At 38.0% G+C, this 27,066-nt stretch overlaps 1 protein-coding gene across 3 annotated transcripts in view; it reads right to left on the bottom strand.

The window, feature by feature from the left end:
• Positions 1 to 347: 347 nt before the first annotated feature.
• EEA1 (early endosome antigen 1) overlaps positions 348 to 27,066 on the bottom strand; it is a 75,063-nt gene continuing 48,344 nt past the window's right edge. For all 3 annotated transcript variants that reach the window (XM_068668158.1, XM_068668148.1, XM_068668169.1), the window contains 13 exons: positions 26,340 to 26,495; positions 24,400 to 24,539; positions 23,454 to 23,784; positions 22,155 to 22,256; positions 20,577 to 20,771; positions 19,567 to 19,749; positions 13,125 to 13,310; positions 12,518 to 12,649; positions 10,879 to 11,064; positions 10,336 to 10,574; positions 8,785 to 8,905; positions 8,387 to 8,485; positions 348 to 7,385 (listed from right to left, as the gene is read on the bottom strand). In XM_068668158.1, the coding sequence (XP_068524259.1) occupies positions 7,263 to 7,385; positions 8,387 to 8,485; positions 8,785 to 8,905; positions 10,336 to 10,574; positions 10,879 to 11,064; positions 12,518 to 12,649; positions 13,125 to 13,310; positions 19,567 to 19,749; positions 20,577 to 20,771; positions 22,155 to 22,256; positions 23,454 to 23,784; positions 24,400 to 24,539; positions 26,340 to 26,495 (2,193 nt within the window). In that variant the 3' untranslated portion in view covers positions 348 to 7,262. The remainder of the gene's footprint in view (positions 7,386 to 8,386; positions 8,486 to 8,784; positions 8,906 to 10,335; positions 10,575 to 10,878; positions 11,065 to 12,517; positions 12,650 to 13,124; positions 13,311 to 19,566; positions 19,750 to 20,576; positions 20,772 to 22,154; positions 22,257 to 23,453; positions 23,785 to 24,399; positions 24,540 to 26,339; positions 26,496 to 27,066) is intronic.

The following is a 27,066-nucleotide window of genomic DNA, read 5'->3' on the forward strand; positions in this document are numbered from 1 at the left end:
AACTAAAACAAGCACTAATTTTGAGCCTTCCAGTTATGTCAGACTGCACTGAACACAATGTAGGAATGTGGTCAGTGACAGAAAGAATAACTGAACCCAGTATAACCAGCGGATTTGCACAGTTATTAGGAAAGGAAAAACCACTCTGAATATAACTTGTGAAAACCAGTCATTATCACATCCTCCTCATGAAAGTGAAAGCTTTTGTTGCAGCCTCCAACCAGTCTAAGAAACTGGAGCATTTAATTGTTCCCACATGTGTGGCTTCCCAAGAGTTCACTTATATGATGACATATTCCCCAATTCAAAGTAGCTTTGTTGTCTGAAGTGAATGACAGAAAGGTCTGTTAGAAAGGTCTAATTTTTTCTTTTATTGTCATTCATCATTCCTGTAACAGGTTAGAAAACAAAAATTACATTTCAATAACATTTCATCATAGTTTATACAGAACTGGTTGATGCATGGTGTCATTTACTCATCCAAATCCACAGCCACCTTCCAAATCGCAGTTTAGCAATTACAGTGCACGCTGGACTAATTTTTTTTCACAATGTAAGGCACAACTACATGATCACGAGTAGTAAACACAAACACTGAAAATAGAACTTAAGAATCAAACTCCAATGAAAAAGAAACAAAATCCAAACACATTCATGCAAAATTTATCTACACCTACCAAGATGGTATGATCCAGTTTAAAAGAAGTGCAGTACTCTGTAGGTAAAATTGCATCATAAGGCTATTATAATACATTACCTCTAAATACTGGGTAAGAACTTAAAACTTCTTCCATTTATATTTTATACAATTCTACAGAAAATAAGTTGTATGTGTGATATTCACATCTGCAATAATAAACCAATCAATAAAATGCTGAAAAGAGGCAAACAGCACAACGCTACTTGTGGCACGCATCCATTACAGAAACCATTCATCAAGTTCACATCTTGCGTATTGAAGGAAAAAAATGCTAAATTAATGGTACATTTGGTGAATGAGGTTATCCATAGTCAAATGACAAAGATGTATACAAAATTGTTTTTACCCAGCAGACCGTGATTATGAAAGGTTGTGGTTATGATTTATTTCCTGTCCAGCAGCTAGAGTTTGCAAGATTGAAATTACAGAGGTTAAAAGAATTCAACAGAGTTTACAGTAACTTGAAACTATTGGATACTTCCAAACATATTAAAAAAAAAAACAAACTTTTTTTTTTTGGTGATAAACTTTTGCAATTTTGGCTTTCACTATAACTTTTACATAACGTGACAGTGAGCAAATCCTATTAAACTTACCTAGTGTTTGATTTTCACACTGAGAGGTAGTTCAAATGAAATCTTAAGTAACGGCATCAAATGGTGGGGTTTCATGATTTTTATATTTTTTTCTGATTTTTTTTTTCCTTTTCTTACAAAAGTGACAAATCCTATACAAGCAGCATTTTGGACACATTACTATAAAAAGTTCTGGTATTTGCTCACTCAGCGAGACATTCTTCTAAACATCCCTCCTGTGCCAGGATTCAAGACTTAGCGTGATACAGCAGAGCACTTCGCCATAAACCCAGCAGCAGGAGCCCAGACCTGCCAGTGCTGGCCTGTCGACATTTAACACTGAACACTATTCCCAGCCTTCTTTACCCTAAAAAGGCAGGAAACAGGGGTGAATTTGTTTTTCAGTTTAGGTCACAGGGGGAGGCAAAGTCGGAAAACATGACTACCAGGCTTCTGCTTTCATAGTAACGTTGATCTAAAGGGGTTAGCAGGGCTTCAGTAATCTCCACATGAGCAGGTACGCCTGAATCTGCCGCACAGCAAGTGCATAGTATATGGCACACTGCAGACAAAAGGCAGAGCTTATTACATTAACCAGTGTCTATTCTCTTTCTTACTGTGATTCTAAGTGGCATCTTGTGTTCTCTCTAAAGATACAAAGCTCTTTATTCAGTGCCACTTTACAAAAAGAGAGAGAGAAACACAACTGAGTTTCTGTGGAGGGACTTTACTATCCAATTATTGCTGGTTTTTGAAAAGTAGACCACTTAGTGTTTTCAAAGAGAGGCTGTGGTCGGACAATAATTTTAAACTTATCCTAAAAGGGATGGTGAGGTCAATACTTCAAAAATGAAGGACTAGACAACTGGCAAGAACCTTGAAAATACATAAAATTAATGTATATTCACTTTATAAGCTTAAAATGAAGCTCTACAAAGACAACATGTGAGTGACTACATGAATTTTCTTGTTACATGTGCTCCCGGATGATGACCTTATTTTTGGTACAAAGTAATTATGAGTGCAATTCTCCTTACATAGCAAGGGGCCAAATGTAATGCAGTGAAAGTCCAGCTGAAGATAAACCTTCTGCCCACTGATTACAGCTAGCACACGCAACGCCAGCAGTGCCATTCCGCTTCTTGGAGATTATATTCAGTTAGACAGCAAAAAGTGCATAGTGCAAATGACAGTGTTATTTCCTAGTCCCACAAGAATATGAGTGGAAGGGGTGGTACTTGGAGGAGTAATTTAACAGTTTTAGCATACTCAAACCACGGTATCATTCTTCCTGACATAGTTCGTGCTCTATTTGAGCTCCAGCTTCAGCAGTTTTCTGTCTGCCACTGAGTACTGGTCATAAATTTTTAAGTTTTGCAAAAAGCATTTGTTTCAACTTTCCATTTAACTGACATTGAACAATCTAGAAAAATACTTTTTTTCCAGTCCCTGCTTTAGGAATACAACTTCTTTTACATCTAGCATAGTAGAAACAATTATTCTTGCTAATATGTGATACAAACAGCGAGGTTACTTCATGCTTCCACTCCCAAATACCCTCTTGCTTCACTAAGAAAGGTTTTCTAGTGAGGATTCACAAATAAACCTAATGGCCCCAAAACCAACAAAAACATTCATTGCTCTTGCATGCCTAGCACTCCACACTCCACAACAACTTGGTTACTTAATACTTTCCAAAAACAGAGGAAAAAAACTGCACTCTATGGTAGAGCATTGAACTCTTGTGCCAGAGCAAAGCCAGACGAAAAATGAGATCCCTCTAAACCTCTTGTCTCTGCTGGAAGTAGCAGCAGAAACTTCCCTTTGCCTCTTTATCTGCAGACAGCAATTTTTCCTACTGTGACTCAGTTTTATAATCTTTGTTAAACCTTTGCAGAAAGGGGAAGGTTATTGGAGGGAAGGAATACATGGGGAGAAGAAATAACAGTGAAGCATATCCAGCTAAGATCAAAAGCTTGCCACTGAACCCTGCAGTGCTCTCTGCCTACATGGGGACTGCAGTATGAAAATATGAATTATGCATTGTTGACATGAGGCCGGAATAAAACAGTGGGGATTTGGCATTTTGGAGACAACAACCCAAGGGATTGTGGCTGTTTGGGAAGAGATGCAGCATCTCCAAACAGTTAAAAGAACCTCTCCCCATCCTTAGCAAGACCATCTTTTATGCTTCTCCAAATGACTTGGTAGATTGTCTCAGCCCATGCAGCAGTTGGTGTTTCAGATTCTGCTTCACCAGAGATGCTGAATGTCCCCCTGAAGACACTCTATCCACAGCTTCAGGAACGAGTCCCATGCTTCACTGTTCAATTTCTGATGCCATAGTAATGGCTGGCAATTAAAGGCAGCTCAGGGATCCCACATACTTTCTGATTCAAGCATTGGTTTCACCATTTTTCCTCTTGACATCTTACTCTACAATGGCCTCTCCTTGGTGAATCAGAGCTATGTGGTTCTTGCTAAAGGCTGCTGAAACACATCACCACACGTTTTCACCTTCTGGTTCCATGTTCTAGTCTCTTCTGCCATTTTTTTCCTCTGTTTCCATGTTTGTAGTCTGAAAAATCAGTGCATTTAACTACTTTGTCCAGAGTCCTTTATCTCAGTGTGGTAAAACCTAGCAGACTTTTTGCTAGGTTTTCCTATTATTTATATTTGAAAGGAGTGCAACAAAAAACCCACATCTTACTGACAACATACCCTTCAAAGCAGTCAGAATCTATAAGCACATTTACAAATACAACACTTTTCACCTTCAAGTTTTCCTTATATAAATAGTAATACCCTTAGGTCATTTTACTGAGCTTGAGCACAACTTTCATCGTGGCAGCCAGTATTATGTGGTCTATCATACCAACAAATTGTCAGAGAATACAGACCTGCACTAAAAATCATAAACACAAGAGTAGGAGCATAAGATTTAACAATGAAGCCACTAATTTATTCCAGTGAAAAGCTGCAGAACTCCTAACTTTGCTTCAGTCTCAAACCTCAAAGTTTCTACCTCAGTACTGCTCCTCCTGACCTTAGCAATCCCTCTTTCTACAACTGTGTATTTGAAAAGTATTTCTGTCCCCTCAAGAAGTCAGCCACACACATCAGTCAGCAAAAAGAAGCCTTCAGAAATTGGGCTGGTTTCACCTTGAAGCTGGGAAGCTCCATCCTGAGTTAGAATCATAGAATATCCCGAGTTGGAAGGGACCCATAAGGATCATCAAGTCCAACGTCCAACTCCTGAGTTGTCTGGTGACCAACCGAACACACTTATTCAGCAGCCAGCTGAGTGAGATGACTTTGCTTGTCTTTACAGCACAGCATCCCAAAATCACGAACAATGATAGCAGAGCTTCTACCATTTCCTCTTTCCTGTAGAGCTCTCCCCTCTGTTCAAAAGTAAAACATCTAAACACAAGCGGATCTTTCAACCATTTCCCTAGCTCCCCCTGAGAAACTTCCATCTTCGTTCACCACATACGTTTTGTCCTTCATGCAGTTGTGGGAGGTTTCTCTCTTCCCTCTTAAAATCCCCTCCATTCTACATGGTTGTCCTTCACCCTAAAATCTGTACACTCTGTGTGTTACACAACCGGATGGTGCGTACCTAGGAAGAAGCAAGACTGTGACATCTTTGCCAGATTTCTGAAGCCACGTATCAGACAGAGAAAGGCTTGAAAGCAAACTCTTTGGATTCCATCAGTAAGTAATTGAACAGAAAAAAATCCCCAGAGGCAGAGATTCTGTTCATACTTCCTAGTCAAAGAATTCTTATTCCAATCAGTTACCCTGACAAGGACAAGCAGCAAACCCACAGGATCTATTCATATAGAATCATTACAGCACTTGTTTCTTTCAAGCAAACAAATCTCAGAAGTTTCAACTAAAAAAGCTGGTAAGTACTGCACATAACCATGCATGTATTCCAAGCATAAGGAATAATAAGAATTAAATTTTAAGATGACTCCTTGAGGATGCAAATTTAGAACTAGATGGGTAAGCTAAGATGGGATATGAAACATATAGATCATTACTGGGGAATAGGGATTAACAAGTCTTTTCACTTGAGAGTTAGTCAGGACTAGACATTTTCATAAAAGAGGCTCCTCTTCATTCACATAAAAAGCTGTCAATACATAAAAGTAAATAAATCTGCCTAAAGATGACTAAGCATCTATCATTGTAACAGAATGTGTTTCCTTACCTTGGAAGGCAAGAATTAGAGGAATTGAGGGCATAGTCCTTTTCTCTGAACAGCTGGCACAATTTTGTAAGACAGAGAAGGGTTTAGGTTGTAGAGAGTTTACTAGGATAATGAAGACTAAGGGTCCCTAAGTATTGGAAGGCATAATCAATGATCAGAAGAAATAACCTTAATGGTTTTGAGGCCAGTTACAAGATACTCCTTTCAAAGGGAGGAAAATTTAGACACAGGCAGGCAAGAAAAAACAGGTGTAAATAAAAGCACAACAAAAAGAGCAGTCTATATGAACTCAGCAGGAAACCTCTGTAGTAAGTACAGAAAAGGAAATATGAACAAATACAAGGTGCTGGAGCAGGTTCCCCAGAGATGCTGTGGCTGTCCCATCAATTTCCATTGATGTTCAAAGGAAGTGTTCAAAGTCAGGCTGGATGGGACTTTGAACAACCTGATCTAGGGTCCTGTGCAGGAGGGGTGGAGTGGACGACCTTTAAAGGTCCCTTTCAACCCAAGCCATTCTATGCTTCTATGCTCTAGAACCATATATGTTGGCCTGTTTATTTAGAGTTGTGTGCTTATAACTAAGCCAGCACCAGGAGAATTTAACCACCATCCTAAGCAAACTAAATCATAGAATTCACACACCATTTAAGAACCTTTAGCAATGGTGGACAGAAGGAACAATGGAAAAGCGATGTTTGTTAGGGGTAGCAGGAGTTCAACTTGTTCCACCAAAAGCTGAAGGAAGGGATAGGAGAAAAGGTCAGCTAAACTGCAGCACCCTCTAAAAAAAAAGAGCTTTTCTTAGTAGGATAACTAGTGAGGCATTTCTGGACATCCCTGAGAACCACAAGGACTTCTTGGGGCTTCCAGACTATGGGCAGAGGGTCAGACGGGCTATAGGCTACTATCTGCCTTGTTTGTTTACTATTTAAAACCTGCATATAAAGGACTTCTGGAATATTAAAATCCATTCATCAAACATGTAAAAGTGAAATCAATTAATATGGGAGAGCTTTGTGTAGTACTCCTACAATGCCCACTAAACTTGGTCACATCATTAATTCACACATACAGACACACAGACACACGCACACACACACAATGCAGTACAGAATGTGTAAAGATGTTCCAGTATCCAAGTGCTGTAGCTGGGAAAGAACTCAGGTGCTGACACTACAAGTTCTAAGCAGGCAAATAAAACAGAGTTGAGTCCAGCCCATTACCCTCACTGCGGAGTTACAACTTCAGAGAGAAAAGTCCAAGAACCAGAGAGAGAGAAAGCAAAACAAAGGGGTTATAAAGAACATGAGATACGTAATCAAATGCAACAATTAGTTATGCTATTACAGCAACATTTGATACACAAAATCCTCACAAATTTTTGCATCCTCCTTTTCCATTGAAGGAAACAAGAATAAACTGCAATATCACATAAACGCGTTTTCTCTTGAACAAAAAAAATAAAGATAAAAAAATACATTGTTACTCCTCTGTTTAAACTTTATTTACAAATAACTTGGTATTTCTAATCTAGACATAGAAGCTCTTTCCAGGATAAATGGCAATAAGCTATGGGTGATCTGAGCCCATATCTCACAAAAAATACAATAGTTTTACTTGGTATCAATAAACATTTTAAAATATACTAAATTTTGCCAAGTGTTACAATCATTGTCCAAACTGAATAGTAGTCTGAGTGCAGAATGAAGTGCATCAACAGAAATTATAAATTTTAGCGTAACATTTCTTTGTCTCTCACGATAGCCAGTTATCCTTGCAAGTCATTAAAGCAAGTATCACAGACCCGAACAGGCTTCTTAGAGGAAGGAGTTAAGGCATTCTTTGCTGAGCACTCAGCACAGAAAATATTTCCACACTGTCTACAGTGATGCTGTGAAAGAAAAGAAAAAAACATACATGGTGAACATCAATTACAGGCTTACGGGTGTAGATTAATAATGGAGATAATTACCATGTCAAATCAGCACTCTCATGTTTCAGATTTTTAAAATAACAGTTACAAGTGCTGCTTCACTGAGAAGGGAGACCCATACCAGTTTCAGATCTGAACTGGTTGAAATTCATTCTCCTTTTGAATTTTTCCTCTTGAACTTATTTTGTTTGCATGAAACACATTCATCCTACATGTAACTATCTGCTTTCACACTGGGAATTACACCCTTGAATCAAAGGAACCAGAAGCCTTTGTTCAAAGACTACCCAAAGGACATCACAATGCAGGACAGGGAGAGCCACCTAATACCAAGTCAGGAAGCACTGCAGAGTGAACCTCACCAACATCCCTCACCTACTTCATTGCCAAGACACTCGGTGGAGGGATGATAATCTCTGGATGAAGGGCAGGCCCTGCCAAGGAAGGGATGCTAACATCTTAACTGCCCACAGCTGTTTTTACAAAGAAGGTCTGACTACAGACCTAAAACATACCCAGTTGTTTCTTCTGTTCTTTGTCTACTTAGCATTTACAATCACAAAGCTCCAGATCTTGCTGATGTCTTATATTTTCACATATATGTGGTTTCAACAAATTTACCTTCCTTTTTCTCTTCAAAATCCATTCCAGACTGGTTTTAAATACGTTTACTGTAAGAACCCTTACAACAGTATCATTCTGCTTGCTTCGGGGACTGAGCTATTTAACATTATTTATAAAATGCTATCATTAAAATGACAAAAGCAGCATGAATGCGGTAAACCCCACAAACTGTATTTTTAGTATTTAAGGCACCATAAGCAGTATTTGTATTCTAAGGTGATGTCCCAAGTATCATACCACTTTACAGCCATTTTCTAAAATTTCATCTCATGAAAAACAGTTTGAAAACAATAGAAAAAGAAAATCCCCACGGATACAGCGAAAGACAAACTTACCCTTCTCACTGTCACTGAAAAGCCTTTTCCACAGGCCATACAATTCTGTACCTCGTTGTCTTCTGCCCATTTCCTGTTGAGAGCTTGGGTGTGTTTGATCTATTTAATTTAAAAAAAAAAAAAAAAGCATATGTAATCCTTACTCATTTACTCTATTACACTGCATACACTACCCAATGCTGTATAAAAGCACCAATTCTGACATGATACTGAGAACTTATAATTCAGAGAGAAACCTAAAAGCAGAGTTAACCTACAGACAGCCATACGGTCCTTGTGCACCACAGGAACATCTTAATCACTATGGAAAAATAACCCGCCGCAAATACGATGCAAACTTATAATTCTGACAAGACCCACAGAGAGAATTAACAGGTTTGCTTCAAATCAAATGATACCTGTAATGACTGGTTTTCTCGGCCTAGCTCCTGCATTGCAGCAGTAGTGTTGTCCAACTTTTTCTTCATTTCTACAAGTTTGGCTTGAAGCTTTTCAATTTCTCCTTCACTTTTTATACACCTGAGGATAAAGAGTGAATAGTCAGTCCAAAGGCAATGTGCTCTGCCTCCTTTGGGCAGGTTGTCATGACTGAGAAGAGTTACCCTCATAAAATCCGTCTGAAAATACACTTGCTGTGAAAGTTCTTGGCTGGAAAAATATTCTGTTGTAACAACCAGTTTAAGATTTTCTGGCATTGCTTCCAAATATCTGGGGCTTTTTAATACCTGGAGTTACTCCCAACACCAGGGACAGTACTGAATGCAGCCCATTAATCAGCACGCCCTGATGAGCATCACTGTGCAACAGAACACTCTCACAAAGCATCTGCTGCAAATCACTTCAGACAACAAAGCAGAAAGTAACCTTTTTCTTTTAGCAAGGCCACCTCTCATCAGCTGAAATTCAGTTAACTTGAAACACAGATTTTAAAGGGTGCTTTTCTACTAAGCTGTAAAAGGGTTACTGGATGAGTTCAGCATAGTATGACAAGGGATAGCCAAAGAAAAAGAATCTCATTTGAATTGATCCCATCCTTTCCCAAGGCTTACTGCTTAAAAGCCAAGCAGCAAGCTTGACAGGACGGAATAAAGTTTTCCATTCTGCCTTCACCAAACATCCCAGGAAATAAGGATGGAAGAAGTTTCCAGTCTCACAAATGTTGTAAACCTTATAATCTCTACATTCAAGCCACTCCTGCTGGTTTGCATGTGCCTCTTGCTGCCCGAAGGAAAGCAGCTCTGCTTATGTAAGTCTTAACGACTATGTTGTAAAGACAACAAAAGAACTGGAGAAAGGAAGATATTAGCTTTTTAGGAGGAAGAAAATGCCTCATATGGAGCTTAGAAAGTCTCTCTAAGCCAATTACATGTTCAATATCCTAATGATGAGCAGTGGGCACACCTAGAAGTCCATAACCAAATTCTGTGTTATTGGAGGCACTAATGAGTCTGATCCAGGTTTCTGGATGACTACTGCATCTATTCTGATTCATTCAAACGAATCAAGTTCCAAGGAGTCTCAGAGTGACAGAGAAGATAAGTTTACTCAGGTAACAGAGCCAGGCCTTGCATGGTTCATGCAACAGATGACATGAAAAGCCACAACCTACACACCTTAAAATTCCAAGGCGCCCAGTAGGGATGGACATAAATCTTTAAGCGGAGGCACAGACATGTGGCTTTAGTGATAAAGTAAGGTTCTGATAAGCTTGCCTGATTTCCTACAATACGGTCACCCTGTCAAAGCTCACAGAGTACAGTTCGTTCACAACACCGCTTGCTGTGCTTTGGCAGGGACAACAGAAGGTTCCACTTTGGAAGCCACAGCCCAGACAAGCATGGATTTAAGTACAGCATGGATGCAGAGCTTGAGTCAACTGAAAGTAGTTTTCAGTGCAAGGCTACCCATTTCCCAAACTACACTTCCACCTCATCATGACCACTGCTCACCTCTCCAGCAATGCTCTTCTCTCATCCTGGTTATTCTGCACTGTCGCTTCCAAGACGGCAATGTCCCCACGTAAATCGTCCGTCTGTTTCTCCAGCTCACTTACTCGCCTCTGACTGCTTTGCCACTCCTTCTTCATGGTAGCCAGGTTTTCATTCAGAGCTGTGACCTGCATGGTGAGCTTGGCCTCCTTTTCCTCATGTTTCCGGTTTTCTTCTTCTTTCTCTTTTACCTCTGTGTGCTAAGAACATCAAGAAATAGTGAAAAACAACCTTCCAAGTATTCTTTCTGTATTCATTATACTCAAATGAGGCAAATAATCTTTACCATACTAGAATCATTACTTTTAACCAATGAACCCTATTACACAAGACTATCATCCTACTGAAACTTCCTACACTCTTAAATGCCTCAAAGATTTTTGATCTTGACATTTAAAAATTAGTATGATGTAAAACTTTAGACAACTCTATGCTTCCTCTCGTCCCCTGAAAGAATCCAAAGGCACATTCACAAAACAGTCTTACAGTCTCTCACATACTAACCAGTTTATCTTGAATTTCAACACATTCTTTCTTCAGTTCTTCTTCTCTCTTTTTCAACTGATCTTTGACAGCTTGTTGGTTTTTCTTCTCCTGCTCCAGAGCTGAATTCATATGATCTATTTTGCTCTGAAGCTCTAATTTCTGTTGAATCAATAGCTGTTTTGCATCCTTGAGATTTGATACCTCCTGTTAGGATACAGAACTCAAAGTTAAAGTGGCAACATTGAAAGTTTTGCTGACAAATTCAAAACTAATGTAATTGCTTTCCAGGGAGAGCACAGCAGTAATTTTTCATTTTATCATTGGAAGAAAGGATGATTTTACAGCATAAAGTATCAGTGATTTTCATGATCAAAGACTTTAAACTTATACAATTTTTACGAATAATGCTCAATTTTAAAAATAAACTTAAATTTACTGTATTTTTTCTACTAAACTAGCAGAAGCTGCGCTGGATTATTTTTTTACTGTTCTTTGAAAATAAATGACCGTTGTAATTTTCTAGAGTCAGTTCTAAAATTTACTTCACTTTGTTCTTTAGTTGTAGTAATCAGGTTAAAAGCATAATAATGACCAAGTTAAAAACAAACACGGATGGGAAAAAGCTGGCTTCTCTTAGCCTTATAAGTATAAATATATGCACTAAATTTTATGCAAGCAGGATGATACATTTGATTTTAAACATTTGTTTGTTTTTCTGTAATAAAAAACATGAAAAAAAATCTTGAGGTAGAATACTCAGTTAAATTTATAGGAATCTTTTTCCTTAAAATTACACAGCCAAATGTACAGGTACTAAGAGCCTAACAGGGGTTGCCAGTTTTCCAGAAATCAAAGTTTTCAACACAAACTAAAGCCAAACCAAAGACAAAGAGAGAATATAACCCGAGGGTAAAGGGATGTCCTATAAGAGCGTATCTATCCACTCCCTGACAGGAAATGGGAGTTAGAGTATAGGCGTGTAGGAGACAATTTCTGTTTTAGTCTGAATACTTGTATGTAGATCAAGAGATGAATGTATTAAGCCGCCGTTGGTGTACACACATTTCATAGTGTGAAATTGTTTGTTTTATTGAAGACTTAAAGTTATTTAATTGAAGTCTACAGATTTTTACCCTTTAGACATCTCATTTGACTGTTATGATTTTGGAAAACAGTCTTTTATGAAGCTCCCGATGTTGTGTCCCTCCCCCCACCCCAAGTGTGACTTTTTAAGACATTTTAAAAATCACAGCACATCAAGGAAGTTTCACACTCTACCACACATATTTGAGAAGTACCAGATGTTCCTAGAACATCTGGAAAACTTCATATTCATGACAATTTGGGACATCTTTTCTACACTTCAGAATTGTCAAGCAAGGGTATGCACAGTGAATCTACAGCAAAACAGAAAAAAAGCCCCGAAACTAAGACAAGTCATGTGGTCTACCTGGCCAAGCACGCTGGTAACTGGAGCTCCAGTACTATCACTAATCAGGTCAGCATTGCTCAGGAACCCCAGTGAAATCTGTGCTTTGTTTCCCTTATCTGTAATACTGATATTTACAGCAACCATCTTTGCAAAGCCATTCCAGATAATTTCTGTATTTCTGATCAGATAACTGAGCACATGAAGATTCATTTTGTTTCAATATACCTTCTCATATTCTTGCTTGCAGACTCTGAGCTCTTCACCCAGCTTGGCACTTTCTTTTTCAAGTCTACTCTTTATTTCCTGGAGCTCTGTTGTTTTACATTTTTCATTAGCCAAGTCTTTTTCTTTCAAAATCTTGAAGAAAAAAATACATATACAGATATATATACATACTTAAAAGGTGATATAAAGGTGACTTCTTCCAAGTCCACAAAAAAAAACAAAACAAAAAAACACCATCTAGTACCCCAAATCCTTAATTACAAAAGCTCTAAGAAGGAAAACAACCGTCACATATCTCTATCCACAGTTAGCAGGGCAAACAATTAGCAGCATGTTTACAGTTTTATATTTAAAATTAATAATGTTTTTCTGCATGTCTAACCACTTAGTACAAATTATCAGTCTATTTTAAAGTAAATTCATTTCATCTGTCTGTTAGCAGTCTTCAAGCAGGAGGTTCAATAAAATTGCTGTTGCTATGCTCTACAACAGTGGTATGCCCCCAAAACAACCCCTGTTTAGAGATGTACCAGAAATTAATGGGGCGGGGAGAGGGTGAGAGGCTGTGTGTTTCTGTGGGAAGATTTCAAAAGACAAAGACATTTACCCTATCATTCTGAAGATCCTGTAGCATTTTGGTCTTCTCACCCAGCTGCTGCTCCTTCTTTGATGCATCCTGTTCCAGTGCAGACTTTGCTTTCTTCAGTTCCTGGATCTGCTGATTATTATTAGCAATTCGATTTCTGCTGGAAACTACCTCTTCTTGAGCAAGAGCAAGTTTTTCTTCTGTGGACTAATTACAAAGACAACTCTGTAAATTATCTTTCAGTATAAGAGCTTCAGATACTTGACAATCATTTAGTCATTTTCCACAGAAAAACTGTCACATAGCATGCAACATTTTACTTCAAATGTTGACAAAGCATAATTACAGGAACTTCTGGGTCTTGAGGTTATGCCTAGCAAAAACAAAGTACCCCAGAAACATTTCCGGCTGCAGTACCTACTGCATCCTTCCACAGACAAAATGTGAAAACATCCAGAGGGCAAAGAAGGAAAAGTGATTGTTTCACAAAAAGAGAATGAACTTGAATTAGCTTACACAAGTTGATTTATTCTCAAGGTAAATGTACTACCTTATAATTCTATACAGATGGTATTTAAACAACAGAGAAGCTACACTGTGAAGTTTCCAGGAGTGATTCATTATTACTGTATTTTTTCCAATGACTTAACGAAACTAGCACTAGCACAGTCAAGAAATTTTTGAAAATCCTGAAGTGAAATGTGCAACCTAAAAAAGCTAGAATCAGAGCAAAATGTTTCACAGTCTCATGTGTATCAGCATTTCAATTCAATCAGATCTCAAACTTCCACTCAAAATCTATTACATACCATAATTTAACTGGCCTCCAACTCTCCTTATTTCCAGGGTGCCCTCATTGTAGCTTTTCAATACATAAAGGGGTCTTATACAAAGGATGGAGAGGGGACTCCTTAGTTGGGTACATAGTGATAGGACAAAGGAGGTATGGTCTTAAATTAAAAGAGAATAGATTTAGATTAGACATTAGGAAGAAATTCTTCACTCTGAGGGTGGAGAGGCACTGGCACAGGTTGTGGATGCCCCATCCCTGGAGGTGTTCAAGGCCAGCTTAGATGGGACATCCACCTGATCTAGTGGGTGGCATCCCTGCCTATGGCAAGGGGGGTGGAATGGGGTGATCTTCAAGGTCCCTTCCAATACAAGCTCTTCTATGATTTTGTTATACAGAAAAAGACCTCTCTATACAATAGGTCACAGAAACCCAAGTAACAATCTCAAACTCACACCCAAGACTCATTCTATTTGCTCACAGCAAAGTCAAACTTTGAGGCTCTTCTTAATTTAGTATTGTGGAAGAGAGGGTGTTGTGATGTTTTTAAAGCCTTTGGCTTAGCCATGGACTAGCTACATTTAGGAGCATGTCATTTCACAAAGAACTAAAATGGAAAAAAATAAAACAACTCATCCTCTAAGTCACCAAAATCATGGTACTTGATGGAAACATTTTATGCTAAGATACACAGTGTGAGGTGGGGAGATTTATTATTAACGATTAATTTATTACGTTCTGTGCACCAATAAGGATTTAAATTCTTTCAGAATAAACTACATTCTTTTAGCTGTTACTCTTCTTATTTAAACCCTAATTAAACCTCTTGTACTTGTTGTTCCTTTAAAAAAAAATTACTAAACTTCAATAACCTTGACTTCACTTAATTATACATCTGTTTTAAGCAGCTCCTGTCTTCATTTAAAAACTGATTTCTGTTTCCTAATCCTTACTTGTAGAGTCTGAAGTGTTTTATTGGTAGAATGAGATTTAGTTTGAAATACTAACGTGATGGAACACTGCTGATCCAATACCATTTTCTACAGCTTCAGTCACTTAAAAAAATCAAACTGCCTTTTTGAATTAATTTGCAGACCAATTATTGGTCTTCTGGTTTATAAGTTTACTATTTAAAACTTCACAAGGTTTTAGCTCAAGAAAAAAATGAAGCAAAATAGGAGGTGCTTTTGCAATTTCAAGATTGTAGCAGAGTGGGTCCTTCAGAAAAGAAAATACGCCCTCTCTATTTCACTGTGTGCGGTGGAATACAATATTTTCCTACAGCTGAGAAAGGATGGGAAGCGTAGCACCTTCACAGGAAAACCCAATAGTTTTTGCAAATTTAGAATGAAGACATGGCTTCATTCTGAAGACATGGCTTTTATTCAGATTTGCTTCTTGCAGAAGTATGATTGTAGACAATTTTGTACAGGATTGTAGACAATTTGTACAGGATGATAAAATTTGGCTATGAAGTGGGTAGCCCAACAAAAAGCTTCACCTATCAGATACTCTTCCCTCAACCATCCCCAAAGTGTCGGTCCAGGACAGGCAATCTGACTGTGCCTATGCCCAAGCTAAGACAAGGTGAATGTCCTTAAAAGAGGAGTCAGTATTTAGCTTGCTCTGAGATATCTTATACATAAACATTTGCAATATAAGGGACTCTGAATTTTGAGAACAATTTATCTTACTACAGCTAATGCACAGCAAGTGGCTCTTAACTGTGTTGTGATTAACAATAATGCTACTGGCCTTAATCGAGAAAACATTCAATATAACTTTAGCAGTAAATCCACCTTCTATCTATCTGTGCCTTTCTGTCTGCCTTCCTCAGAAGTCCCTCACAGCACCCTTTGGAAATCAGCAGAAATCCAGCACATGGTTAAACATTCCAGTTATTGTCCTTGCTCCTGGCTCAGTCTCCAACTAGTTCAGATGGATTCTTTTGGACTCCTGAGGAGCTCACATCTTTAACAGAAAATCACCTCTTCAAAATCTGATGCCATTCACCTTAATTATTGTTCAATTTTGACATCGCTCTCCAAAAATGGTAATACAACCCCAGTCATGAGATTCCTTTTCAGGATGACAGAGAAAACCAAATGCAAGGAAAACATACAGAACAAAAGAAGTCAATCTGGACTAACTGTAAATAAAACCAGATGTTAGGTTGACTGGCTAATTGGTTAACTAATTAACCAATTAAAAGGCAATCTCAGCCCAGTCCAGTACAATTGGGCTGTTGCACTGCAAACAGGCCACATGGAGCCACCAGCAGAACTAGCCGGGTGCTAGGTCCTGGATTCATTCCATCGAAGTGAGGTGCACGAATGAACAATTTTAGTCTGCATGCCCCTCTCCCCCCACCCAGCTCACATAAAGGGCATGTCGTTATTCACAGATGATAACCTAATGTCGCTTCACTTCCTCGGCAGTAGGATTAGACTGACCGCAGGCAACTTAGGCTCCTAACTTAGAGACTTAAGGTCTGGCAGCACAACGAGCATCCAGAACATCCACTGAAGACACACGGAGAGTGGTGCCAATATCGGAGGCAAAGAAACATTCTTTTGAGAACACAGAAGAAACCAGGACTGACTACAAAAAGCACAAATGCCAAGACCAAAGAGCATTTGGCAGAGTTCAGGAGAGCAAGATGCACAAGTATGTTTGCACTAACTCAAAATCAAGGCAGAAATAATAACAGCTCTTCATTTTCAATAAGTCTTGTAAATAAAAATAGTCTTTTCCACAAAAAGGAATCCCATTTATAAATATAAATGATATATATATAAATATATAAACAATACTATATATATAACTTTTACAAGCACTCAAATCTTGCCCAATTTCTTTTTTTCCATCAGAGACAAAAACACGAGTTTATTTACTGTTACAGAAGGCAGGTTTTTTAAATTAAACTGAATGTGCAGCATATCGTATCCATAAGAATCTAACTATGTTCTCACTTTAGAATTTGCTACAACACTTCTCACTTTTGCTCTGGGAGACTTACAGCTTCACAGTTTGCATCTGGCTAACACTACATAACTTGGACCTTCTGTTATTGAACCAGAAACTGAAGTGTTAAGGGGGCGTTCAATTTTTCAGCCTGTGCTGCTGGTGTGCCAGGCAGCTGCCCGCTTGCTCTGCCTCTAGCTATGCATAGCTAGCTCTCACGCAGTGCTGCATCCCCAACTGCGAAACTTCATGTAAGCATTACTCACTTTTTATCACACGCCAGTCTCACAGCTCCCTCAGCCCGAGGTGACCAGCAGCCAAGCAGCCTGGCAGTGATATTCCAGCCAGAAGCCAGCAGATGGTGCTCTGCGTACAGCCCCGCTCACTGGGCTTCAAACCATGCTCACTAAACACAGCTGTGCAGGGACTTCATAGTTCTGCTAGAAATCCTGCAGTAAGACATCTAAGCTTACCTAATACACAAGTTCTAAAAAGTTCTTCTACTGTCTACCAATAATATCAAGACCAGTCTGGACCCCAGCCCTCCTTGGTTCCAAACCATCCAAAATTTGTAGCTCTGGCTCAAATCATCTGCCTTAATTAAATAACTCCCCTAAGGACAAACATAATGCACATAACTGGCTTGACTATGAATCTTTGCCACAGAGTTCTTCTGATTTGAGTGGTACTTTTGTGTTCAGCTCTCCAAACTAGCATTAGTCTTCCTTGACACTTTTTATAACTAGTCTGAGAAAGCAGCAAAGAATATCATTACTATTTTAGTTTAACACTGCAATGAGACGGCACACTTGTGATTAAACATATATTGGCCCTGTCCTTTTTCCTCTCCTGGATTTTACAGAAAAAAAGCAAAGCGGTGCCAAGCAGACCTCACCATCCATAATTATTGTAAATAACTATAAATAAATAAACAACCATGCAAACAGCCTCCAAACTGGTACATCACCTCAGCACCGAGGACACCAATATTTCGCAGGCTCTTTAGGCTCCACAGATATTTACATAATAAATCCAGTTACCTGTTCATATTAACAGTCTTATTCTCCTGTTGCTAGTCACCTTATTTATATATTACAGGTGTTGCTGGTCACCTGTTCCTATCACCTTATTTTACCTTTTTGCACTGATGTTCCATCTCTCCCTTGTTACCATCCCAATTCAGGTTTAAAAGCACATGGGAGACCTACTGTCCTATTTTATATTTGTCAGAACTAGAAGTCATCGAGCTGGCTTAATAATACTTATTCAGAGCTATCTTTGCAGCAAGCAATATTTAAATGAACATCCAATGCTTGTACAGGTCACTGCATTACCAATTTAAATTATACCATAATTACCAATGTGTTGATCTAAACACATTCTGGGAAATTAACTCAGAAAGGAGGTTAGCAAGCTATAGTAACTAACTGTATGATTAAACCACCTTTACTTGTTAAGCAGGCCAAAGTTCTTTATACCCTTGCACAAGGATTCAATCAAGCAGCACCAAAAATAATGCTAATCTGACTTGCAGGAAAATGTGGCAGGTAATCTAATGTCACAGAGGAAGAGTATGATTAAGAGAAATCCAATGATGTATACATAAAGGAGCTACTTTTCTTTTTCTTAAAGGAACTCAAAACATTGAGTTTGGCGAGGACTCCACAGCTCATATGGAGCTACCTGAAATAGCCACAAAACCTTTAATATTTCAAGGATGGGACCGAAAAGACTACACTGGGAGAAGTAAAAGGGACATATCAAATCTAACCAGTCACCAAAAGCTCTCTTTATATATAGTGAAGGCAACAGAAGCCTGCATCTAAAATGGATTGGATGACCAGTTCTCCAGAAGCACCTATTTCTCTCCAAGAAATTCAGGCAATCTTAAAACAACAGTGTCACACAGACAATGACTCCCACTCCAGCTTTGCAAGTGAAAAGAGCCAAAGCCACACATCTCTGCAGCAGCGTATGTCCTGGAACAAACCTGAGCATTTGTTTAGCACTGACATGAGGGGATGGGGCGGGGGAACGGAAAAAGGATAAAGAAACACCTGTTCTTATCGACTCAATTCCCAGCAACATCTTTTTGAAGGCATTACATCTGAATACCAAACCAGGTAAATTCTGCTTAGGAATAGCAAAATCTTGGAGGATTACATTCAGACATCTGTACTCCAGGCAGGTCCCTAAACCTACTGTTTTTACCAGTATAACACCTCTCAAAGTCTGTAATGAGCCAGGAAGAAGCAGAAGGAGCAAGGGCACAGGAGCAGACTGACAACTACAATTCTAGTTAAATCGTCTAGAAGGCAGTGGTTACTCACACGCTGTCAGTGACTTTGCCCTAATTAGCTACACTATTTAAATTGGTTGAAAGCTACAATATATACCACCACCAACAAAAAAAATATATCAAAAAAGAACATGAAAATAAATCATCTTTCACTTTGCACCCACAGGTCAGATTGCCATTGCAAAAATGGAAGGGTAGTTCAGGTAAGCTGGCAAATACACTTGGCTTTCAATTAGTGTCAGTATGTCCTTTGTCCCAGGGGAAGGGATTGAACAGCACTATATTCTATATATAGCAAAGAGCTTTTTTTCTTTCTTTCCCCATACAGTTTTTGCACTGTTTCTGTATTTTGCAAATGGATACAGACAGATCTATTAAGTCACAAATAACATTAAAGTGTCTCTAAGTACCTTAAGGTCCTGCCTGGTCGCCAGCAACTCAGACTCTTTCCCGTAAAGATCCAGCTGCAGTTTTTCCATGTTTTCCTTATATTTTTCATAGGTCTTCTGTAAGTCTGCTAGTTTTCCTTTCTCTGTTTTAAGCTCCTGAGCTGACAAAATTGTCTGCTGTTGCAGCTTATTCTCCAGTTCTGCCTGAAACATAGGCATACAAAGCGTCAGTTAAAGTTACAGATGGTATGCTTTATGATGTCAATAAATCATATTTTTACTGAAAAACTATTTTTACTGAAAAACACTTATGAAATACCAATTAAGTAACCTAACATAAACAGTTTTATAGCAATATTTTGTAACTAATTTCACAACAAAATTAAATTCACATTATAAGACTTAGTTAAACACAGCAAGACCAAACATTTAAAATTTAAATTATATTTATATATATATATATATATATATTTATTTTTTTTTTAATCATACAGTGTCTGTAGACAAGCTAAAGCAAAAGTATGATCATATAGTACAGGGCAGCCAAAGCTGGCAAAACATTTAATAGTGCACAGCACACAACACAACATTCAGTAATGTAAGACATTTGACCTATTTCCACTATAGTTTATTAGTTTCATTCTGTCACTCAGATAAATTATTTTGCTATAATGAAAGAGAGTTTAAAACTGCCATGGACATTCCAAAACACTGCAGCGTTTGTCTAAACTGCTCTCACAAAACTGTCTACTGCTTTACAAGAAAACAGCAGCTCTTACTTCACAGTATCCTCCTGAGTCAAAATAAAGACATACAATCTAGCCATTTTTACCAATTTACTGAAACTCAGCTCCTAGAGAGTCTGTATATTTCAGCAATGGCCATTGAAGACTTTGTTTCCACATCCTGATCTTATCCTTTCCAGCAAGACTACAGTAAACAGCTGTTTATTCCAAAGACATTGGTATAAAAGCCACAGGATGTATCAAATTTATATTAATTTTCTTACAGGAGTAAGAGGCCAGCCTTACCTTTTCTAAAAGGGCAGTTTTTAACTCAGCTTGTAGTGTTTCACTGTGTTTTTTCTTCTGCTCAAAAGATTCCTTTAGGTCTCTCAGCTTTCCCTGAAGATGCTGCTCACTTTTTTCTTTGTCTTTCAGAAGACCCTGAATTTCCAGTACTTGTGCACGTGCTGAATCAAGTTCTATCGACAACTGCTTAGAGATCTATATTCAAAAATATTAAATAACTGTATATAATTTTAATTTACATCATTATTTGTACATGCTGTAGTATGTAAACTGTGTGTATGACAAATTGCAAAGCTCAAGGAGTGAACAGACAAGTTCACAAACGAAAAAACTGTTAAAGCTGAAGATACAGTCTCTAGTCCAACCCCCAAAGGACTGCTCGAAGTTGGGGAGTGTCCACTGGTTGCAGTAACCTGAGAGGCTTGCCCTCAGCCTGCTATGCTCTGGGCTGAACAAACCAAGGGGCCTCAGCTGCTCCTCATACATCTTCCCCTCAAGAGCCTGCACTATCTTCATAGCCCTCCTTTGGATGCTCTCTAATAGCTTTATATCCTTTTTATACTTTGGTGCCCAAAATTGCACACAGTGGTCTTGGTGAGGCTGCACCAGTGCAGAGTGGAGTGGGACAATCACTTCCCTTGACCAAGCCGGTAATGCTATGCTTGTTGCACCCCAGAGTACAGTTGGCTCTCCTGGCTGCCAGGGCATATTGTTGACTTATTTTCAACATGGCAAAATTATGCAGAAAACACCCAGACCCCTTTATGTTGGGCTGCTCTTCAGCCTTTTGTCCCCCAGTCTGCACATATAGCCAGGGCTGCCCCTTCCCAGGTGCAGAATCCAGCACTTGCTCTCGTTAAACTTCATACTGTTGGTGATTTCCCAGCTCTCTAATTTGCCAAGATCTCTCTGCAAGGCCTCTCTATGCTTACTAGGGTCAACAGCTTCTCCCAATTTAATATCATCTGCAAACTTCCTCAAAACATTTTCTAGTCCCACACCCAAGTTATTTATGAAAATATTGAAGAGAACTGGCCCTCAAATGGAGCCCTGGGACACCCCACTAGTGACTGGCCACCAGCCTGATGTAATCTTGTTTGCTATAACCCTTTGAGCCCGATCCATCAAGCCAGTTGTTCACCCATTGTATTATGCACTTATCTAACTCTACGCTGGACATTTTGTCCAGAAAGTTACTGTGTGAAACTGTATTGAAAGCTTTACTGAAATCCAAAAAGATCACATCAACTAACTGGTAAACTAGGTGGGTAGAAATTAAGTTCATTAAGCAGGACATTCCCCTCATGAACCCATGTTAGCTGTGACCAACGACCACATTGTCCTTGACGTGTTTTTCAGTAACTCCCAGAATAATTTTCTCCATAATTTTATACAGCATTTACCTTTTGCCAGGCAATTTTGTATCACCTAATTTCAGTGTCCCAGATGGGTTACAATTTGAGAACTGCAACCTCTTTTTTTTCCCTCATTAATCCCAACATATGAGAATGACAATGAATCTTTTAAGCATTTGTTATTATTCTTTTCTTGATTTTTGTAACTCTGCGGACAGCTTACCCCCTCCTTTTTTTCCAGTGAGTTTTTCAATTCATTCCTCTCTTTAGCTACAGACTCTGTTTGTACCTGGAGCTGTTGTTTTACTTCTTGGTAAGATTTTTCCTAAAAAAAAACAAACGGAAGACAAGCAAGTATTTATGTGAGCTTCTAAGACCAAGTGACATGTATTTTCACAGAAGCTACAAAGCATTCTAAAAGAATGCTTTTCTTTCTAGTGAAAATGCCTTTCTTCTCAGTTGCAGACATTTTCAGCTAAAAATATCTCTAGCCATTAACAGTGATAAGTCTAAGCTGAACTCTGCTGATATTCAGTACTTCAAGGCAGCCATGTGCCAAGAAGTTTTTCTGATTAGGAATAATCGCCTTGGTTGAAGCTGCTGTTGGCAGCCATCTTCTTATGGCAAGCAGTAGGCTCATTGCTCTCCTCAGGATCCATAATTTCTTGATGTTCTAAAACTCATGAGTAAATAGATTTGCAGAATTAGTACGCAAACATATTTGAGTATAAATTGGGGAGAAAATCCTTCAAGCTTTTAGGAAAAACACAAATGTTTAAACAACAATATTTAATCAAGCCTCTAAGCAAAAAGGCTTATCTTAAGAAGGTGAAGTAGGAAAGGAAAGTGTTATTTTTAAGTATTAGGAGGGTTGTTTTTGTTGTTATTGTTTTGTTGTTGTTTGTTTGTTTAAGAGTAGGATAAAAGCAGCTATACATGGGTTCTGGGAAATACTGAAATACTGACATGCAAAATAGGAAGGGAATGAGAAAGAAACTCTACCACGTTCTGAGGGTAGGGCTGTCAGTAAACCTGCATAAGAAAATTTATAAAATATATACTTTTATAGTAGTCAGTCATGTTACCAACAAAGCAAAGGGGGAAGGAAAAAAAAGTACATTCTAAAGCTACCAGGAGTACACTCTTCTTACCATAACAGGTTGCTCTGTTCAAGTGTTTGTTACTATACTGTCATGTGTGAGACCCCTCTGAAACTCAAATAGTTCTAGTACTCTTATAAAACCTTAAGCTAGGCATCTCCCAAAACAACAGCCAGTTGGATCTTGTTGTGTGATATGAACTGATGTCTACCACAGTAAACATTGAGACAAAAATTCAAGTTAGGATAAAAATTCAAGTTAGGACACATGTATAAACAACTAAAATCAAAATCTGTTTTTCCTTAAGGAAATTAACTTTCTTGAACTTATCATGTGCACTGTTTTCAGAACAAAAATAAAATCTTAATATCACATTGTAAATACCTCAAATTTAAGCTCTAATCAAAAAAAAGTCTACTAACCATTTCTGCTACAGCTGCTTTTTCTTTTTGTATTTCTTTTTCTAATTCTTCTTTCTTTTTTTTGAAGGATTCAGAACTTTTTGAGAGCTTCTCTTTGGTAGCTGTAAGGTCCTTTAATAGGGCATCCTTCTCTGATTTCACCTGTTGCAACTCCGATGTTGCTAGTTGCATTTTACAGTCTAACTCCTTGAGTTGTTTACTTGTATCTTGACTTGATTTCTCAAGGTTTTGTTTGAGGCTGGCATTTTCCTCTTCCTGCTTTGAAATTTGTTGTTTTGCTTGTTCAAGGGCCTCAGATTTCTTCTGTAAATCCAATTTAGCACTAGACGTGCTGCAAATACAGAGCAAAATAAAGAAAAATAAAAGATTTTTTTAAAATTCTCCTTCACAAGATTCTTTATATCATTAAACATCTCTACTTAAATATATTAACTGTAGAATTAATTCAAAGAATACATTTTCCTTCCAGAATACAGGCATTTGTCTCTCCAGTGAAGACATAAGCTACTATAAACACTATTCTGAGATGGATTTTCCTTCCTTAAATATTGTGAACAGAAGCTACCCCTTTGCTGCTTATACACAAATTGAAAATTAATCTTTGAAAGTTACAGAGCTATGGATAGTTAGAGACGGACCTTAGCGTGTCAGCCTACTTAGATATTTAGCTGACAAGCACAGTGAATATATCGAAGTATGTTAAATCACTTCAGCCAGTGAGTGATTCACAGAAGATGATGTGGCAGATGGAGTCTGCATGGCAGGTAAAGTGCAAGAAAACAGATGAGATATAACTCAGTTCTCATAGCAGAGGGAATACATCGCTTTTATTTATAATTTTAAGAAATCACAGGAGAGAAGAACAAAATTTCAGCTGTAGTCCAAACCACTCTAATTTAGCTTTATATCTAACTTTGAAAAGTATTATAGCACAGGGTATGCATACACTTCTCTTTCCGCTTCAAGTTGTTTACTCAGTTCTGCTGTTCGGAGGTCTAATTCCGTAGATTGCTGTCGCTGCTGCTGTAATTCCTGAAGAGCTTGTTCTTTGCTTGTTTTAGCATCAAGAATGTCAGCTTCAAGTTTCTGAGATAGAAAAACAAAGAAGTTAGAGCCATCAGAACAGAGACAATAAAACAAAACAACAATAAAAAGCAGAAGTTGTCCAGTAGTATTTACTGTAAAAAGTGTTTACTATAGAAAGCAGTCACAGTTCTCACACACTATCTATTTCATTAGCTGGCCACTTGTCTTTCATTATTTAGTTCCTGCAATACTTTTGCTCCCCCAGAAGTGATCCATTTTGGTAAAACATTCTGAAATCACCTTTAAGTTAAATGCCAAGCAGCCATTTTACTGCAAAGTAGTAAATAAAATGCAGAAATCTTTAAAAGGGCATACACAGCGTTCAGCTTTGGGGCCCTGTTCTCAGCTCCCAACAAGTAGTTTCAGCAGTTTCAAATGACTGGTGATTTACATATCCCCCAACTCTGCCATTCTGTGTAACTACAAAGACATGAACTACAGCTATAAAAAAAAAAAAAACAAAAAAAAAAACTGTGCTTGTTTGGCAGAAGGTTTCTTTTGTTTTGTTTATAGAAGATACTTGTTCATTTGCATGGAATATAAAGAACACAGGAGTCTTCAGCAACCGGGCACTGCTTAGACTCTTCAACACACTGGCTGTTTTATAGATGCTTCTGCTTTCATGCAGTGGCCATAAAACACCATGGTCACCATGGCCAAGTTTCTAAGAGAACATTCCTGAGGGTTTCAGGGTTTCTTTTTTTTTTTTTTTTTTTTTCCCTCCTCTATCATTTTTAATACCATGCATTCAACTGGAATAATCCTAAAGAATGGTGATGACACCAAGACTTGTACACAGAATTGCACTCCTGTTGATAGCATCAACAACCCTGCTCAGTTTCACACTTCATCTAATACAGACCTCATAAAATCTTGGGGAAGCAAACAGCGTATTCCTGCATTTGAGCATTTAAGCATTTGAGTACACTGGTTACCTGTGATACATTAGCAAAAGAATGAAAAATAAAAGCACAAATGAAACCAAGCAGAAAAGCACAAACTAGAAAAAGCACCCAACTCACTTTAGACAGCTGATCTCTTTCAAAACAGATACACAACACTGCAAAACGAATTCTTCATTACTCCCAAGACCTATATATTACATGATTTTATATACCGTGATTTTGACCACTAAGAATGCTTAACAAATATTGAACAAAATGTAAAGCCCAAATTTAAAAACACTGAAGCATTAGGAGTAATTCATCCTTAATGGAAAACATTAATGTAGCAAAATAAAAAAAGGTTCTGCAAACCTGGCAGAATTATGTGCAATTTAAGAGAAAATCCAAATCCAGAAATGGAATATAAAACTCACGATCAAATTTGTGGAAAAATATTTCTCATACACAAAAATCACGATAAAAAGCCCCCAGAAAGGCCTACTGAAAGGTTCCAGAATTAAATCAAAACAGACAGGTACTATTAACTTGGGCTAACCAACGTAACACATATTCACTGGTACCACTTGTAAAATATATAGACATGGAGACTTAATTTCAAGAAGTATTCATGCTCCTTCTCATAGCATTTTCCAGGTAGCATAGAGGTTGGTAAAAGCACACATAGTGGAAAGTGACAGTATAAGGGCAACATCCTAAATCTTAGTATGATATACTAGCACAGAAGAAGAGAATAGGATTAAAGGGCAGATCAGGAAACACCGGTGAAAAAGAAAACCTACAGAAGTCATATTGATAAAATCCTTTCACTGTAATTTGAGCACAGCTTTTATGAAATACTACCAAGCAGTGGAGAACATCAGTTGCAGTAAGCTCATATACTGTGCTCAATACAAACCTTAAGCTGTCCCTCCAGCTCTTCGGTTTTCTGTTCTAAATAAAGACATTGCTCTTTGTGCTCTTTGAGATTGGCTTCCAGCTGAGCACAGTATTCCTGCTTATCATTCAGCTTAGTGGTAACTTGATCCAACTGACTGCTGACCTTGTTTAACTCCTGGGGTAAAATAAAAATAAGAGGGTTGTTAGCTTTTAAATAGCTTCCAAAAATGACTAATGTCCTCAGAATAAACGCTTTAAATGATCTAATGTGTTGAAATTAAAAAGGAAAAAAATGTTTTTTATTCTGATAGGCAGGAAATTGAGTGGGAAAAGCACAAATTCTCTATGTTAAACATATCCCTCTCAACCTCTACAGGCTGTGAGCTAAATCTTAAGAAATGTGGTTTTACTTATAAACAGAAGAGAAATTGTATGCAATAAATGCTCAAGATCCTGAAGTTAATACAGCAATAACTAGAAAGTAACACTACAAAACTTTATAGAAAATGTTGCTGTCTTCCTGAAATCAAGGAATCACTGAAGAAGAAAGCCAATATCATGGGAAGAGTATGCTCTTCACATACTAAAGATGATTACAAAGCATTTTGTTCAACAAATAACAACATAATTTCTGCAAGAGACACAAACGCATTCACTTAGTAACCACTAAGATGACAGTTACATCCAACCTCCTTGCTCTCCAAGCAAGTTGATTTGTTTAACTATTAGGTAATTATGTATTTAAT

The sequence above is a fragment of the Anas acuta genome, chromosome 1 (assembly GCF_963932015.1).
Source record: "Anas acuta chromosome 1, bAnaAcu1.1, whole genome shotgun sequence".
NCBI lineage: Eukaryota > Metazoa > Chordata > Aves > Anseriformes > Anatidae > Anas > Anas acuta.